Source organism: Anabrus simplex, chromosome 5, assembly GCF_040414725.1.
Source record: "Anabrus simplex isolate iqAnaSimp1 chromosome 5, ASM4041472v1, whole genome shotgun sequence".
Taxonomy (NCBI): domain Eukaryota; kingdom Metazoa; phylum Arthropoda; class Insecta; order Orthoptera; family Tettigoniidae; genus Anabrus; species Anabrus simplex.
Genome location: NC_090269.1, coordinates 327561711 through 327580697, shown reverse-complemented (window position 1 = coordinate 327580697; position 18987 = coordinate 327561711). Strand labels below are relative to the sequence as shown.

The following is an 18987-nucleotide window of genomic DNA, read 5'->3' as shown; positions in this document are numbered from 1 at the left end:
GATTCCCGTCGACAGTCAGTTATTTCAGCATACTCCGGCCAGCCTTCTTCCAATTACCAGAGACGCCTTACATTTTTACAGCTCCATGGAGGCTCTGCGATGGATGTCCCTCGATGAAATGATGTTGGTAGTTGCGGAATTCTTCATCTTGAGATCTTCAATTCCAAGACGTCTTCGTTGATTGCTGGTCGCAAGCTGTAACTGAGATGACAAAATTAAGTATTTTGCACAAGCACACGCAGAATATAAACAGCTCGTCTACACTGTCACACTTAACTTGGCTCCTAGACGTTTTTATTCCACAGAATTCACTAATTATCAGACTAAATTCTGGTAGAACGGGCGTCGACTTGTCTTGAAGTTTCTCCTTCCACGTGGTCCGGTGATGTGATGTCTCACGCAGCGAACAAGCATTAAGAAGAGCGTAAAGCGAAGAGCATTAAGCATTAAAAGAGCGACTCACTCGAAGCAAGGCCTTTTATATCTAATTAGCCCAGGGAGGCGTGTTCTTTAGCGAGTACGGTAATTGGCTGATGATCATCTTTAATTTGCGCAGACTATTCCAGAAACAGGCTGAGTCGCGCGTGCGAAGGTAGTCACGTGGTTAGCTATAACCTTGACACAGTCCTGCCGGTGACGTATCGCACCCCTCTGAACGACAAAAAAAACTCGTTCACGGCTCGCCACAAGTTCCCAAGTGGTGTGTTGCGGCTTCAAGCAGACAATAAAATCTTTGCTTTCCACTTGTTAAAAATATTCGTAAAATCGCCAATTTTCACGGGGACATCTCTCCCTTGGTTGGAATATAATTTCGTTTGTAGATGAAATTATTACATAACAGTGTCCATTACTATTGTTTCGGAAAATTGGTTGTTGAATCACCTGGTAGTAACTTAGTTGAGCTCGCGATAGGTGTGAGACTCGGAGTTCCTCGTTCCGCTCCTGGCATCCAGTAGCCTAGTCTCTCCATACAGGGTGTTTCTCAAGTTTTATTTCTATCTTCAGTAACTTATTTTTCCCCTTTTAACAGATGGTTACACGGTGTCAGCTAGTGGTGTAGTTGTTCGGTAGAGTCTATGCGTCGACCTGTATCGCACTTCCTTCTTGAAGTTTGCTGATTTTGCCTTCAGGATTCGTTCTATCTCTTCTCATTGGAGATGAGGTCTTTTCTTAATGGCACCTTGGCTGTGCTCCTGACTCGAGTTGTTATGTTGGCTTCCCCGAGCCTTGGCCTCTTGGTATTGAAGGCTTTCCGCTCCCACGATATCAGGGTTGGTATCCTGGGTTTGGATTGCTCTTCGCCATCGTTCGTTTTCCTGCGTCGAGTTTTGAAGGTCTTTTAGATATTTTTCCTTTTCTTCTTCTCGCCAGTCTCTCCTTCCTCTTGAGTGGCGGAAGTCCTGGTTTCGGTTCCAGCTCCTTCGGTAATCTGAGTATGGACGCTTCCTCTCATTACGTCTGGAATATTCCCAGTTTCTAATGGGTCTATTTCTGCGTACGGGCGATCGATCACGAGGTGAATCTTGCCCTCCAGGGTTACGTTTCCACGTTCTCCCTTGGTTGACTGATTTCGATTCTTCCTCCTTATTCGTTGTTACCTGATGGATCTGAGGTTCCGAGTTTCGTCCCTGACGAACTGGTTCCTTGGACGTCATGTCTAATTGTCTTAACAACGCCTCAGCCTGAATTGCAGATTGCGTATTTGAGGCTATCATGATCCTCTGCACATCTGGTGGTAACTGTCGGGTGATCAACTTAACCAACTCAGGTTCTGATGGCGGTGAGTCTAGTTCCCTTAATTTTCTTAATTGGCTGGACAGGAAGTCCGCATATCTCGTGGGCGTAGATGATGCATATTTCCTGGCGTATAACTCCGTCCTAAGGTTGTATTGAACGTCGCTATTCCAGTACTTCTCCAGGAATGCTTTCTTGAAACTTTCGAAATCGTCAAACGAAAATCGAAATGCGACAAACCAGGTATGAACTGAGTCTTCCAGGAATTTTTCGGTGACTCTTAACTGCCTTTCTGGTGGAATTTTCGCATCGCGAAAGTAATCCTGCAGTTCCCGAATAAAGCCTTTCGGAGTCACGTTTCCTCTAACGTTATTGAACTTCTTGGGTTGGTCTTCGTGAAGACGAATTATGTTTACTATTTGCGTCTGGCCGGTTGTATTCATTTGAGACGCATTTACTGTCGGTTCTGAAGAAATGTCAATTGTATTCGCAGCGCCTGTCCCTGCAGTTGCAAGTGGAGTTGACGTCAGACCCGTGCCGGTTACACGTTGCTCCAGTAATGCCTGCTTCTCTAGCAATGAGTTGGTGACCTTGCTAGTGTTCTCGTTCTGGATTTTCAGGAGATGCATTTCATGTACAAGCTCCTTAATTCCATCCGTGTACTCCTTTCGAATCCCTTCGGTTTCAGTTTTTGACTCAGTCGTGACCTTGTGTATGGCATTCATCAGGGTGGTTTTGATGGTTTTTATTTCGCCCCAACTATCCTCAAGCGACTCGTGGATATAATCCATCCGTTCCGAGGTATCGACTTGGGATGTCTCGATTTTGTCGAGAATGCCCTTTTCGACTTGTTGTAGTTTCTCGTTTAATCCAATGAATTTCTTCGCCCAAGCCGTTTTCGTAACCTTAAGGTCCTCTGAATTTGTGTCAATCTTTTCCTCAATATTCAGGAATGATTGTTCAACTTCGCCCTTGTATTTGTCGATTCCAGATAATATGTCCTGCTGAACGTTCGCCAGTCGTTCACTGAATTCATTGGACATGCCCGCCATAGACTTGGCAATGTTTTCGTTTACCTCCTTTTTCATAGTAGCGAAATCATTCTTGACTATTACGAGCTCGCTCTGCATTGAGGCTAGCTTGCCGTTAAAAAGTTTAATGTCCGAACATATTTTTCCTAAACCTTCTTCAGTTTGGTTTTTAATGTCCGTCAACTTTTCTTCAATAGCTTCCCCGAGAGATTTTTCGAGGTTTATTTGTGCGTCACTGAGATCACTAAGTCCTTTTTCTAAGTGTACCTGAGTGTCACTAAATTTTTTCTCTAAGTTCGCCTGACTATTATTAAGTTCAAAGAGTCCTTTCTCTAAGTTCTTCTCTAAGTTAGTTTGACTATTATTGAGTTCAAAGAGTCCTTTCTCTAAGCTGGCATTTATCCTCTCCTCCATTGCCAACAACATCTGCCTTAAGTCCTCCATAGTTACAATTATTCATTAAATGGCTATTCTGGTATTGGAAGGATTCTAACCGGACTACTGAAATATTGGGAATCGAACTCTATCAAATTTGTAAAGGCACCGATTTGTCGATATCATGAAAGTTCCAAATTTTCACCAATATCGGTCGCAATTATGAGTCTAACTTTAATTAATTATCATCGCAGCAAATTCAAATTTCTAATTACCAGCAAGAATTTGTTTTTAGCAATATTCACACAAGTTACATTTAACATGTGCTTATGTTAGCCACAAGAATTTGGGCGAATAAATGTGTCAGAGTCAGCCTAATTTAATTGGTCATCTGATCTTGTCAATGTCATAAACACTGGACAGCACAAGATCATTTTCGAGCTTGGGTAAGCCAATCTCGAGCCCCACGCTTGGATTAAGCCATCTTAAATGCCCCCATTTTTCCCGAGCTAAGCCCAGCCATCGAGCGATGAGTCCCAAGGTGGACCGTTCGATCGTTGGCTATCACTTTCTAGAGGCATTTAAGGGTTGTAAGGATTGATGACCAAGCAGGATAAAAAGAAATATTAAAACAACACTCTGACATTTATTCACATAAGCAATTAAACAACAAAATATTCTTGCTAGTATTTTTTCTTTAACATAACAGAGCTTTCATAATATCGGGTTTCTTCCTCGATTTAGAGTGACTTGTGTTCATATCTCCAGCTCTACTGTGCTGTAAATGAAACCAAAGAAGTAATTAGGCCACTTGCCTTTTTAAACCAAACATTTAACTGAAAGAACTAAATAAACATGTGTTCAAAGTTTCACCAATTTAAAGTTGCCTCAACACGTGGTCTTTACTATGTACACAGCTGAATTAGTCAAAGAAAAACTGTTTCCAAAATTCTCAAAATTAATTAATTATTATCTCGATTATTATTATTATTATTATCATTCAATTAACCTGTTTCATTGTAACACGATCGTGCTCTTACTAATTCTCCACCGCATCATTTATCTAATGTTCATCATTAATATTTCAGAGTAATGATTTTTGATTAATTTTTAATGACTTATTTTTACAATGTTTCAAAGCAATCATGCGGCTGACAAAATTTCTACCTTTAATCTTTGCATTTCATTTCTATTCAAATTAATCTTAAAGTCTTTCAGATTTTTAGAAATTTACATTACCAACGTGTGAGCTAGTTAAACAAATTTTGTTACAAATCGAGTGCCTTTACAAAGTAACGAGATGATCTTTCCTTTTAAATCTCGCAAAACAAAAATTAAATTCCTTCCTAGTCTTCCTTGACTTAATTTAATTAAACTTTCCCTTAAGGGCATGAAATTATTTCTTAAGGCAACACACAACGATGAATGTGATCCGCGTCACGGCGAGTGCGCGACCAGATCAAAATTAAATGAAATAAACATGGCACAAGAGAAATATACACACTTACACACACATTCACACTAGGGAAACACGTTTTATGTACACTATTTACAACGAATCCTGACTTGGCAATTTTAGTTATGATTTTTTTTTTTTATCGATGGTCGGGACGCGTAATGTCTCGCAGAAATAATTCGTGTACAGAAATTCTCTTACATTAATGGTGGCTAGTGATCGAAGTCATGAGTATCACTTGATAGAGATACATTTCACATATCAGCGCAAGTTCATCTAATTCATGAGATTATAATGGAAGATTCTAGTAAAATCCATAAGCACTACCATCATGTGGGCTACAGGTTGAATTTACCGCAAGCGTGAGCCTTACTCGCATTATTTTTACTTCCTACCTGTGAAATACACTCACAAACACGTGCTCCACTAATTATAATCTATCTTGCGCTCCAAATACACAAGAATAAATCAATATCACCACTAATTCATCATTTACTCAATTATGCAACAAATATCCCTCAGGATAGGCCATATTCCAGACCCTTCATGAACAGAGCACATTCTATCTCACATTTAGGAATTCTACAGTAGTTTTATGGCTCACGAGCGTTTACTTCTGTTTTACCCGATCTTTAATCAATATTATTATTATTTAAGTGATTATTACATCTACTGATTCTCCTGGAATGTCGTAAAATTAGATGACTTCATCATAGAAACAACAAGTGATTTTAAAGACACTAGGTTCGACCCTATTCACTCAAAATGTACACGCAAATTTTCCCTCCGGTAACTTTCAATATTACAAATAAAGTAGGTTTATCGTGTGGTCAGTGATTATTAAACTTAAGCTCCTTAAGCATGGGAAGTCAGTCAAAGACAACCTACATGTCTACTCTAATAGATCTCAAAATCTCATTCACACGTACCTAGTCTACCATGACACCTTAAGAAGTAGGAAAATGAAACATTTCTAACTACAGCAAACTGATAGATCTACGACTTAAGAAGAAAGATCTCTAGTTGTACAGAAGATAGGACAGATAAATTAAATTAAAAAGGTACTCAAGTTTTTGTAGAGTTCGATTCCCGTCGACAGTCAGTTATTTCAGCATACTCCGGCCAGCCTTCTTCCAATTACCAGAGACGCCTTACATTTTTACAGCTCCATGGAGGCTCTGCGATGGATGTCCCTCGATGAAATGATGTTGGTAGTTGCGGAATTCTTCATCTTGAGATCTTCAATTCCAAGACGTCTTCGTTGATTGCTGGTCGCAAGCTGTAACTGAGATGACAAAATTAAGTATTTTGCACAAGCACACGCAGAATATAAACAGCTCGTCTACACTGTCACACTTAACTTGGCTCCTAGACGTTTTTATTCCACAGAATTCACTAATTATCAGACTAAATTCTGGTAGAACGGGCGTCGACTTGTCTTGAAGTTTCTCCTTCCACGTGGTCCGGTGATGTGATGTCTCACGCAGCGAACAAGCATTAAGAAGAGCGTAAAGCGAAGAGCATTAAGCATTAAAAGAGCGACTCACTCGAAGCAAGGCCTTTTATATCTAATTAGCCCAGGGAGGCGTGTTCTTTAGCGAGTACGGTAATTGGCTGATGATCATCTTTAATTTGCGCAGACTATTCCAGAAACAGGCTGAGTCGCGCGTGCGAAGGTAGTCACGTGGTTAGCTATAACCTTGACACAGTCCTGCCGGTGACGTATCGCACCCCTCTGAACGACAAAAAAAACTCGTTCACGGCTCGCCACAAGTTCCCAAGTGGTGTGTTGCGGCTTCAAGCAGACAATAAAATCTTTGCTTTCCACTTGTTAAAAATATTCGTAAAATCGCCAATTTTCACGGGGACAATATCGATTTTAGTACAATTCTGCATCATTCGTATACGTCGATGTTGCCTGGCGGATTCAATACGATACTCAAATAGCCTACTACATGTAAACGGGGACCGTATTCAATACGGTAAGTGTACTCAAATTGATCTCAATCCCCATGTAAATGTACTGAATCACAAGATTAGAATTGTATGCTAACGTAGTGAAATATATTGTCGCATTTCCCAGAATCAAGCTCAATTCTGCCACACGAAAACTTTTTGTGTTATGAAGTTTTTACTGTCATTTTCATATTCGGGAGGTTCGATTTAGTTGGAATGACCACTGTTTGTGCATGTGGCAGACAAAAAGTTGACATCTGGTGACCAGTGTTATTTTTTTTGTTGAGAAAATAATTATAAGCTATAAATTTCATTTTTGTTCCATATTGAAATACAATTATAAGAAATAAATTGACAAGAGGGTCCACTTTTTCAATACTATATATGTACATTGAGAAAATAAATCGTAAACAATTAATAATGGATGTAACAGCACTACCAGATAAGGTGTTGATGGAGACCACAGAGTAGTGGTAGCAAAATTGAAAATAGGTAAAATTGTGAGAGTAAAAGAAATAAGAAGAAAATAAAAGTATGGAAATTAAAAGATAAAAGAACTTGGGAGGAATTAAAACGGCACATCCTTATATCACAGGGCTGGTGAATAACCTTAATTCTGGGAGCTGCAAATTTAGGAGAAAAAATTGGGGGCATGTTTAGAAAATGGTTTATAAAATGAAGACAATTTTTCATTTTATAACAAATGAAGGAATATTTATTTCCGACACTACACAGAACATTATTGTTCAGGTACATATCAAGGAATGAGATTTTACTTTCGAGAAGTGCTTTTTCGAGTGTTCATTCTTGCTGTTAGTTTTTTGAAATCTGGCTGATAATTGGTAAGCGCAATTCGCACAAGTTCACTTAAATGTTCATCAGTTAGTTCAGATCGATATTTAGATTTAATGAATTTAAGCATTGAGTACAGTGAATCACACACATAAGTAGTCCCAAAGATTGAGATAAGTCTCTTGGCACACTCTTTTGTTAGTGGGTATGTTTCTTCTGGAACATTCTTTCAAAATTCTATGGTAGAAACGCCACTTCGTTTGAGTCCTTTTAGTCCTTCGTCCTCTTGTAGTTCTAGTAGCTCCAACTCTACAGCTGCTGTATCCTTTGTTATTGGTGATGAACCAGGACAGCCATCACCCACAACATCGACAGAAAAAGGATTTTCCAGAAAATGAAGGTTTAAGTGATCTCAAATTATTAAATCTGCTATTGATTTCTTAGCATGGCCAGATATTTTACTCATGTAATCTTCAGTTTCCAGCTGAATGTCAGGAAGGCTTTCAGTAATTTTCTTCAAACATTTGAAGTGAGAAAATGTTTTAGTCTGAAGGTCTTTCCTAAAAAGCTTTACTTGCTATGAAAGCTAAATACAGTTTAGGCCAAATCAGAAATAAGTTTTCTCTTCCTTGTACAGATATGTTTAGCGTTTTTAAACGCTGGACCACATCTGTAAAAAAGCCAAATCAGTTAGGTGGAAATATAGTAAGCAGTCTGGCCTATGCTGACGACTTGGTCTTAATGGCAGATTGTGTCGAAAGCCTGCAGTCTAATATCTTGGAACTTGAAAATAGGTACATGAGTATGGTATGAAAATTAGCCTCCTGAAGACTAAATTGATGTCAGTAGGTAAGAAATTCAACAGAATTGAATGTTGGATTGGTGATACAAAGCTGGAACAGGTAGAAAATTTTCAGTATTTAGGTTGTGTGTTCTCCCAGGATGGTAATATAGTAAGTGAGATTGAATCAAGGTGTAGTAAAGCTAATGCAGTGAGCTCGCAGTTGCGAACAACAGTGTTCTGTAAGAAGGAAGTCAGCTCCCAGACGAAACTATCTTCACATCGGTCTGTTTTCAGACCAACTTTGCTTTACGGGAGCGAAAACTGGGTGGACTCAGGATATCTTATTCATAAGTTAGAAGTAACAGACATGAAAGTAGCGAGAATGATTTCTGGTACAAACAGGTGGGAACAATCGCAGGAGGGTGCTCTGAATGAGGCGATAAAAGCTAATTTAGGAATGAACTCGATGGATGAAGCTGTACGCATAAACCGGCTTCGGTAGTGGGATCATGTGAGACAAATGGAGGAGGATAGGTTACCTAGGAAAACAATGGACTCTATTATAGAGGGTAAAAGGAGTAGAGGGAGACCAAGAGGACGATGGTTAGACTCAGTTTCTAACAATTTAAAGATAAGAGGTATAGAACTAAATGAGGCCACAGCACTAGTTGCAAATAGAGGATTGTGGCGACGTTTAGTAAATTCACAGAGGCTTGCAGACTGAACGCTGAGAGGCATAACAGTCTATAATAATTATATATGTATGTAGCAATCACCGAGGGTCATTAAGTTTAGGGAATTATTTTCCTTTTTCTTCCATAAACTGTTTGATTGGATCAAGTAATTCCAAAAATCTGCCAAGAACATTGCCAAGATACATCATCAGGAAGCTCATCATTGTTCATATCTTCTATAAAAGATATGAACTGTCGGTGTGTTTTGGCACATGAGCTAGTACAGTTCACAATTTTTAGAACTAAGTACTTAAAAATATTTTGCTGCTAAATGTTCTCTGTCAATAATACAATGAATAGGTAGGAAATCAAGAAATGAGGTATCAGCACTTAAAAGCCCAATAAGCCCTTGTTTCGTGCCAGTCGTAGATGGTGCACCATCGGTAGTAATGCTGACAATATTACTGATAGGCACTGAGTTTTTCTGTAAAACACCATCCAGGGCTTCTGTAATGTCACAGCCACGAGTAGTAGCCTCCAAAGTAACCAGGTCTAAAAGTTCTTCCACCACCTGCAAGTCCTTTGACACATCCCTCACAACTATGTCTAGTTGTGGTTTATCTTTGATATCAGTAGACTCGCCAAGAGCCACTCATTTTTTTGTAAATTATTTAAAATATCCACACTAATAACAGAAACTCACCTCTCTATTGTGTGTCTAGCAGCGGACATTTCGTTGATCAGTTTCTTATTTTTCGGTTCTAAAACAGAAATAGTGCCATGTTCTTCTTAATGAACTCCCACTCTGTGTAAGGATTTTTTGCTTTTGCAATATTAAAAGCCAGGATGAAGCCAGCTTCGGTTGTCAAATCTGCTTCCTTGGTAAAAATTGTCATAACCCTACTCTGACCATGAAGTTTTTCCTTCAGCGATTTCAGTTTGATTTTCTTTAACTGAGAACCAACAGAAAAATCTTTATTGAAACCGCTGTGGTTACTGTCATAATGGCGTTTTAGATTAATGACCTTGAACTGTGAGAAAGTTATTTGACACAAAAGACACATTGGCTTACCGTTTCTTTCTAAAAAAACAAATTCTTCCTCCCAGTCTGTATTAAAAGCTCATTTCTCCACTTCATATTTACGCTTCTTAGACAGCATCGCAACTGTTCAGACACCAGAGCATAACTGTACTGAAACAGCACACAGAAAAGTATCTGCATTCACTACTGCCTACACGTGAACACGACTGGCTGCACCTCTCGACACTGACTCACTGACACAATCTCCCGCACAAAGCACTATCTAACGGAAAGCCCCAGATTTATCTTCACCTCCCATCTCTCACCTCTGAACTACAGCGCTAATAACGTTGAGCCGCACATCACTGTTACTGACTGCCACCGGCCGCGAGATTTTGTTAAATTCCATTATATCATTTAATTTTACTCTAAGGTTGATGCCAAGAGCCGCACGAGACTGACTTAACAGCTGCACTCGCGAGCCTCGTTGTGGCCAGCCCTGCCATATCAGAAATAGAAATTGTAGAAGAAGAATAGACCAAATTTAAAAAATAAATTTAAGCTGTGCAGAGAAGATTTGTGGCGGAACTTTGGTGAGAAGTGAAGGAAAAAGAGACACCTTGGTGGATTGAAAAGGTAAAGAAGGTTGTTATGAATTGTGAAGCGATTTTGAAAGTAAGAGTGATACAGAGAGTTCTGAAAATATTGTAAGTGAGGAAGAAATAGAGCCTCCTCCTAAACGAAAGAAGACAAATACGGTGAGTTAAAAAACTATTTCATTACTATTTTCGTGGCAGACGTGCTTTATATCACACCGACACAGATAGGTCTCAATTAAATTGAAATAATAAATAAGGTAGTTCAACCTATTCAATACAAATAAATACGAAATGTAGTGTTACATTCCTATTTAATTATAAGTGGAATCGTTACCGGTTTCAACCCCAATCCGGGTCATCATCAGCCGAATAAAAAAACAATGCGTAGGTAAGAAAGAAAGAAAATAAAACATCAGGTCCCCACAAAAAACAATTGAAAAGGCAATGTAAAACAATGGGGATAGGCACTGTAAAATTCAGAAGAAGTAGAAGGTAAATCACTTAAAAGAAGCAAGGTGCAATCTTCTGAGCAGCAGCATAGCACACGTAAAGTTCAACATCGTCTCATAATGTTTACGAGAAGCGGAGAACAGTTACATGAGTCAGCTTGCTTACACTTTTATTTGTTGGATTGTGTTATGACTTTGCGCCTAATAGTGGGTTTTATTACAAGTCTTCATATCTCTATAAGGAATGCATATATTGAGATCATAAATCTGATGTGTAGAAAAGTCACCCAAAAGTGTTTCCTTACATAATTAAGCTGTATTTTATTCTGTTCTAATTTCTGTGTAGATTCTGTGCAGAGCACACACGCAAGGCACAGTTGGTGCGTCAGAAATCATCTCGGCGTCACGTACCACCACCTTCCACCGAAACTCTTCTTCTGAGCTTGGCTCACTACGCCAGGCCTGAAAGTCAAAATAATGATAATAATGCTGTTGGTAAGTTCTGTCTTTTGACATCATAATATCTATTAAAATTTCTTACTGTAAATACACCATATATATTTTTTAAATTTTTTTATGAAGGAAAAATTTGCAGGGGACTAAGTCGTCTAAATAGGCATGATGTTAACCGATAAAAGTTTTGTATTTATTGAGAATTTCTTGAGATCAGTAGGGTTCACTACAAGTGTGTTGTCTTGAAGATTTAATTTAATTTAAATGTTGTGGTGTTGCGAACAGCCAAGCTCATGAGGAGGAGGAAAATGATGTTGGTGAGATTATGCTAGAGGAAGTGGAAACGATGGTCAATAAACTCCATTGTCATAAAGCAGCAGGAATAGATGAAATTAGATCTGAAATGGTGAAGTATAGTGGGAAGGCAGGGATGAAATGGCTTCATAGAGTAGTAAAATTAGCATGGAGTGTTGGTAAGGTACCTTCAGATTGGACAAAAGCAGTAATTGCACTTATCTATAAGCAAGGGAACAGGAAGGATTGCAACAACTATCGAGGTATCTCATTGATTAGTATACCAGGCAAAGTATTCACTGGCATCTTGGAAGGGAGGGTGCGATCAGTAGTTGAGATGAAGTTGGATGAAACCCAGTGTGGTTTCAGACCACTGAGAGGCTGTCAGGATCAGATTTTCAGTATGCGCCAGGTAATTGAAAAATGCTACGAGAGGAATAGGCAGTTGTGTTTATGTTTCGTAGATCTAGAGAAAGCATACGACAGGGTACCGAGGGAGAAGATGTTCGCCATACTGGGGAACTATGGAATTAAAGGTAGATTATTAAAATCAATCAAAGGTATTTATGTTGAGAGTTGGGCTTCAGTGAGAATTGATGGTAGAATGAGTCCTTGGTTCAGGGTACTTACAGGGGTTAGACAAGGCTGTAATCTTTCACCTTTGCTGTTCGTAGCTTACATGGATCATCTGCTGAAAGGTATAAAATGGCAGGGAGGGATCAGTTAGGTGGAAATGTAATAAGCAGTCTGGCCTATGCTGACGACTTGGTCTTAATGGCAGATTGTGCCGAAAGCCTGCAGTGTAATATCTTGGATCTTGAAAATAGGTGCAATGAGTATGGTATGAAAATTAGCCTCTCGAAGACTAAATTGATGTCAGTAGGTAAGAAATTCAACAGAATTGAATGTCAGATTGGTGATACAAAGCTAGAACAGGTCAATAATTTCAAGTATTTAGGTTGTGTATTCTCCCAGGATGGTAATATAGTAAGTGAGATTGAATCAAGGTGTCGTAAAGCTAATGCAGTGAGCTCGCAGTTGCGATCAACAGTATTCTGTAAGAAGGAAGTCAGCTCCCAGACGAAACTATCTTTACATCGGTCAGTTTTCAGACCAACTTTGCTTTACGGGAGCGAAAGCTGGGTGGACTCAGGATATCTTATTCATAAGTTAGAAGTAACAGACATGAAAGTAGCAAGAATGATAGCTGGTACAAACAGGTGGGAACAATGGCAGTATGGTACTCGGAATGAGGAGATAAAGGCTAATTTAGGAATGAACTCAATGGATGAAGCTGTACGCATAAACCGGCTTCGGTGGTGGGGTCATGTGAGGTGAATGGAGGAGGATAGGTTACCTAGGAGAATAATGGACTCTGCTATGGAGGGTAAGAGAAGTAGAGGTAGACCAAGACTACGATGGTTAGACTCGGTTTCTAACGATTTAAAGATAAGAGGTATAGAACTAAATGAGGCCACAACACTAGTTGAAAATCGAGGATCGTGGCGACGTTTAGTAAATTCACAGCTGCTTGGAGACTGAACGCTGAAAGGCATAACAGTCTATAATGATAATGTATGTATGTATGTATGTATGTATGTATGTATGTATGTATGTATGTATGTATGTATGGCTTTCAGTACAATCAATGCTTGAAAGTTACAATTTTGATGTGGTTTATATATATATATATATATATATATATATAATCAACTGCCTGGGGTGATACCAAGAAGTCTTTTGGGTCCCTAGCATAGGCATGCAGGAAACTCTTTTGAGTGATTTTGTTGATAGTCTGTCCTTTCACACTGTGGATGAGGAATTTTTTTCCACTTGTACAGAAAGTTGTCATGGAGAAAGTACCATTGTCTAATTTACTAGATTTTTTAATGTATATTTTACGGACAGATGTATGGCAATGATGGGATAGGGCATGGCTCTGAGTGGGAAGGAAGAAACCTTGGCCTTATTAACCCATTCTCCGTTACGGATGATAAGTTGTTGTTGAGGAGAAAATGCCTGCCTCATATTATGGACGTCGATTTATCATAAATTGTTTCGAACAAACTTGCATTGTATTTTAGTGAATGTTTTGAAAAAATACTTTTCTTGAAATACTAAGAAAATGTTTTGGTATCTTACCTTTACACATTGAGTTTAGAATGGTATTGCCTTGGAACAGGAGTTGAAGCACAAGGGCACATTTCCACAGGGAGTGCACATTGTTCTTGCATCTTTCCTGACACCTATTTTCTGACATAACACCATCGCTGGCTAGGATAATTTTTCTTGTCTGTGGGTGGAATCTTGGAGGTGAAATATCTTTCTTTTAGCGTAAAGGGCGAAGGCTTTGTTGACATTTTACCCCTCAGTTGATGGGGCGTGGCACAGGTGCTGTTCTGTCAGGCTGTGTGCTACTGCAAGATGGAAATGGAGAAGTGTCAGTCTCTTCCCCACATTTAGGGCTCTCTAAATAACCCGGCTGTTGTAAATAGCAATGTCCAACATGTGAAGGAACAATTTCTTATACCATTTCACAGTTTTCCTTATAGATGGATGTGCATTTGTCACGTGATCTACTAAATGTACATTCCCCCCCCCCATTTGTGATAGGATAAGTCTTCCATGTATCCACCATTCTCACTCGAGATAAAATGTACACTAGTCTTCTGTCACTCCATAACATATACGCGAGAGAGGGTAGTTGCCTGACTTCCATTTCTCCCTTGCATAGTTTTTGGCTTTACCAATTTTTGGAGGCCTAACCTTGTTAGTTTCAACAGTTCCAGCTGCATTATTTCCTTTATTGCGGAGACCTTCAAACGGTTTTGGAGAATTGTACCAATTGTCCACATATACTGTTCTGCCCTGGTTTAGTAGTGGGTCCATTAGATGCATTACAGTTGAACCTGAAAGCCCTAAGTCCTGATCTCCAGTGTTTTCTGTACCTTTCACTGTATAAATACTGCTATCGTGAAGATATCCAGTTTCAACATCACAAAAATCAAAACTTTTGATTCCAAACCTGGCCCTTTTCGTCCTGATGAACTGCTTCCGCCCATTCGCCCCTTACACAGTATTAGACTTTAGTTTATGATGATTTTTTACCAGGCTGATGAATGTGTCTAAATTTATTTATTAGGTGTGTGAATCCAGGTCAGATTTTATGCAGTTTGTCGTCATTTGTTGTGTCAACACTATTAAAGTGGAGACATTGAAGTATTGAAGAGAACCTACTTTCTGACATACAGTTCCCAAAGAAAGGTGTAGAAAGCGTTTTGTCAATTGAGTAATACATTTCCAGTGATGGTTTCTTAGTGATTTAAAAAAAACTATAAACGTCATCAGCAACAACAAACTGTACCCACTTGTGAATCCTACTTTATGGAGTTAATTTTTCTTTTGAGATTAGATTTTCTCTCACCCGCACTGCCATCAGTGTGATAATGAGGTTTTATGTTCAGCCCATTGTTGTCTGCCCTCCACATATCTGACTCCTCCCTCGACCCTACGGGAACATATTCCTCTCTTTTGTTTTTGCCACTTGAACTAACAGCTTCTCCAATATTGTTTTCTAAATTGCTATCACCAAAACTGAAATCAGTATCACTGTCGTCGTCCAGTACATCTTCAGCAAAGTCTGTCGTAATTTCTGCGCCATTATCACTCGCTAAACATCGTGAACCACTAGACTCACCTTGACTTTTTGAAGCCATAGTTACGACTTACAGTGAACCGACCCATGTGTTCAAGGCATATTATTTGTATAATCTGATGGGCTATTTATAGGCCTGTATGTTTATTTTTGTACTCTCATGTGGTATTTATAGGTCTGTATTTTTATTACAAGATTAGCAGATGCGTCGGACAGAATTTGTCTCTGTTCGTGATTCATACTTTATGATTTTCATGTTCCGTGTTGATGATTTCCTGATCTTTCGTTTTCACCACTTGAACTAACCCTAGTAATTTGTAGTGAGAAATAACCAACATATCTAATTGAGAATGATGGAATGATATTGCTGACATTACACTCTATAGGTTTGTTTCATAAGGCAGGCGGAAATATCTGGCCGCGTAGATTTTACAGTCCAAATATACATTTTTAACTATTGTTGACATTTTCTTCCAACTAATCTTTAAAATATATCTGATATAAAAATAATACCTCAAATATTGATGTAATAAGTCTGTTGCTTTCTAAGTATGTAGAGGAAATATTCACAATCACTGTAGTTTTAGTTTCATAAAAAGATCAAATATAAATTGTTTTCCAATTAAATGCATGGAGTGCAAGCACAAGGCCTATTGGGCAATATGCTTGCACTAGCGGGAGATTCAAATGGCCAACAGTGCGGTCAGACCCACCATTCCCCAAATGCAAGCTTACAGCTGCACGGTCCAAACCATGTTTCCAGCTCGCTCAGTCAATAATTCTCAGGTCATTTAGGATTGATTGACTCCTGAAAACAACATGAAATATCTACATACAGCTCATTTATCATTTTTCCATTATGAATGAATATTGAATGGACAATTCCCTGCAAATAAAACAGTGTCACCTCCTACATGGCTTTCCCTTTGCTATGATCCCAATCACTCATGGATTGAAACAAGGCTGTGTGCTTGCTCCTACACTCTGCACTGTACATGGCTGTCATGCTGCATGAATCATCTGCAAACAACTTAGGCATGGTGATTAAATTTTGTTTTAATGGTGGCCTTTTCAATCTGGCAAGACTTCGCTCACAAAGACGTACTCTGGTTACCCCGGTGACAGAACTGCAGTATGCCGATGACACCGCATCCCGTGCTCTAACACCTGCAGAACTACAACAGTCAGTCAGCTGCATGTGATCGCTTTTGTCTTGCCATTAATGCGAAAAGAAAACGAAGGTACTTGCACAACCTGCCCCAGGATTAACTCGTCCTGAGTTCAGTATTACCATCTTAGACACAACACTGGAACAGGTTGATCACTTTTCATATCTTGGAAGCATCTTGCCTAAACGGTGTACCTGTGAACAAGACGTTGATAAAAGAGCTGCACATGCAGCATTCGGACGGTTAATGCACAGAGTCTTCATGAATAACGACCTAAAACTGCATACCAAATTCATGGTGTACAAAGCTGTTGTCATTTCTACGCTGCTGTATGGTTGTAAAACTTGAACATTCTGTGGCCGTGATATCAAAAAACTTGAGCACTTCCACCGACAGAAAATGAGATTCATCTTAAATATTAAGTGGGAGGGCTATATGACCAACACAGTAGTTCTCGACAAAGTACAGCTAAATAGCATTGAGGCAACTATCATCGCTCATCGTTTGAGATGGTTAGGCCATGTTCACCGCATGGGTGATACCAGGCTTCTCTGCCAAATTCTTTATGATAAACTTTGCTCCGGCAGTAGACCTCATGGAGCCCCTCTTAAGCGTTTTAAGGACCAGCTGAAACACATCATGAAGACAACTGGTATAAATATACAGACATGGGAAGAATGTGCTGTGGACCGCTCTCTGTGGTAGAACACTACATCCACCGCTGTTAACTTGTTTGAAAGAGAATGCCGCAGACATCAAGAGGCCAAGCGACAAGCAAGAAAACTCCATCAGTTACAACCCCGCCCTCCTCCATCCATTCAGTGTGATTTGTGCGGGCATGTGTATTATACCAGGATTGGTCTGTTTAGTCATCGTAAACACATCCATAAACTGAGTTGAACTGGCCACTGTATGCAGGAAGAAGTTATATATACTCAGATCGAGTTGCAGCCGACGATCCCACCAGATATTATATGATCATTATGAAGACAGTGGTTTTGATTCTGAAGAAGCATGCTTTGACTGAATATCGAAAGTCAGGTCCAAATTTCCTCACCTGTGATGATCTAAAAGGAAGTTGGATTCTATTTGCTTTCTTGAGCATCATGCCTGGCAACCATATTTGTTCCGAAGTGATGAAGGTTCATTTACTCACACATACGGTGGATGTTACGATCTTTAGTCAAAATGTGCTTGCAGGTGTGTGCTATTGTCTGATATTCAAAAAACATTATCAGTATGGTGCAGGAGTATAACAGTTGAGCTGCATTGCCAATGTGAGCTGTGTGTATCAATCCACTGATCCAAAATGTAAATATCATTTTGATATACAAGATGTTTCAATTAATAATCAATCATCACTTAAAGCTAACTAAACATTCATTGTTACACAATTATATAGACAGTCAAGTTTATTCTCTCTAATGTATACAGGAAATTCATTAATGGGAAAATAGTGTACAGCAACAACCATGATTAGTTATAAGAAACACTTACCTCATTGGAAGACAGGCAGGCAAGCAACCTTTATGCTCGATCACGTTTCTGGAATAACAATGTTCACTCGCTGTTTTCATCACAATTTTCCAATGTTGTTGATGTTGTTTAATGGATCCTCCTGTTCAATGCAATGTAGTATACTTCATCTATAAAGATGATGTTTCTACATTAACCATACATGTATCGCCGCCTCATTTTAGAGTCGCCTTCAGTTGAAATAAGCCTTAACACATATGTTACATTAAACAATATAATGGTTAAAATATTTTAACATCTAGTACATTAAAGTCTTATTGTGAGGTTCTAATAGCACATTAATGAAAACATAATAAAATGACTGTCTCTTGTCTTCATTTAAAATCTTGGTATGTAAATAAAATCTTCAGATTCCTTATTTTTAAGTTGACTTCATTGTAACATTTTATTCTCGGTTGTAAAATGATATTTTAGGAGCTAAGTGTTGCATTTCAATTTCTGTGTAGGCTAATCTAATAATAGAAATTATAAAGTAAATATATGTGTCAGAAAAAAGAAAAATATGCTGCCTATGTGGCATACATAGATTAAGATATACAGACCACTACGTAAATACGCAGGATGAACCTCTAAATACATAACAGCGCTGGCAAGTTCTACTACCTAGCTGTGACACGTACTTTCCAGAATTCTCACAAGACAGCCAGGGGGCTTACGTCAGCCAGAAAGGGTAGGATATATAAGACCAAGGTCGGAACCACTCTCGTAGTGTGATTGCTGCCTGGGAGACTGATTACCTCGTGTAATGTTTTACTTCATAAGAATACTGAAATGTCATAGGTTGCTGATTTATTCTTACAAATAATCACCCTCTGCTACAACATCATCAAAACATCACCATGATTACTATACTATTACTTTAATGGAGTCCATATTAAGCAGATAGCAAAGAGTATATTAACGTCCATGGAGGCTCAAACTCCTTAGCTGTTTAGCGAACAGGTACTGTCAATTAGATAATTCTCCACACTCCCCACCTTGAGCTGTATGACAAATTTGCATTTTGCAG

General features: G+C 39.0%; 1 protein-coding gene across 5 annotated transcripts in view; it reads left to right on the top strand.

Annotated features, from left to right (window-relative positions):
- dgt1 (dim gamma-tubulin 1) overlaps positions 1-18987 on the top strand; it is a 333213-nt gene that overhangs the window by 74456 nt on the left and 239770 nt on the right. For all 5 annotated transcript variants that reach the window (XM_067147580.2, XM_067147575.2, XM_067147576.2 and 2 more), the window contains exon 3: positions 11218-11366. In XM_067147580.2, coding sequence (XP_067003681.1) covers positions 11218-11366 — 149 coding nt within the window. The remainder of the gene's footprint in view (positions 1-11217; positions 11367-18987) is intronic.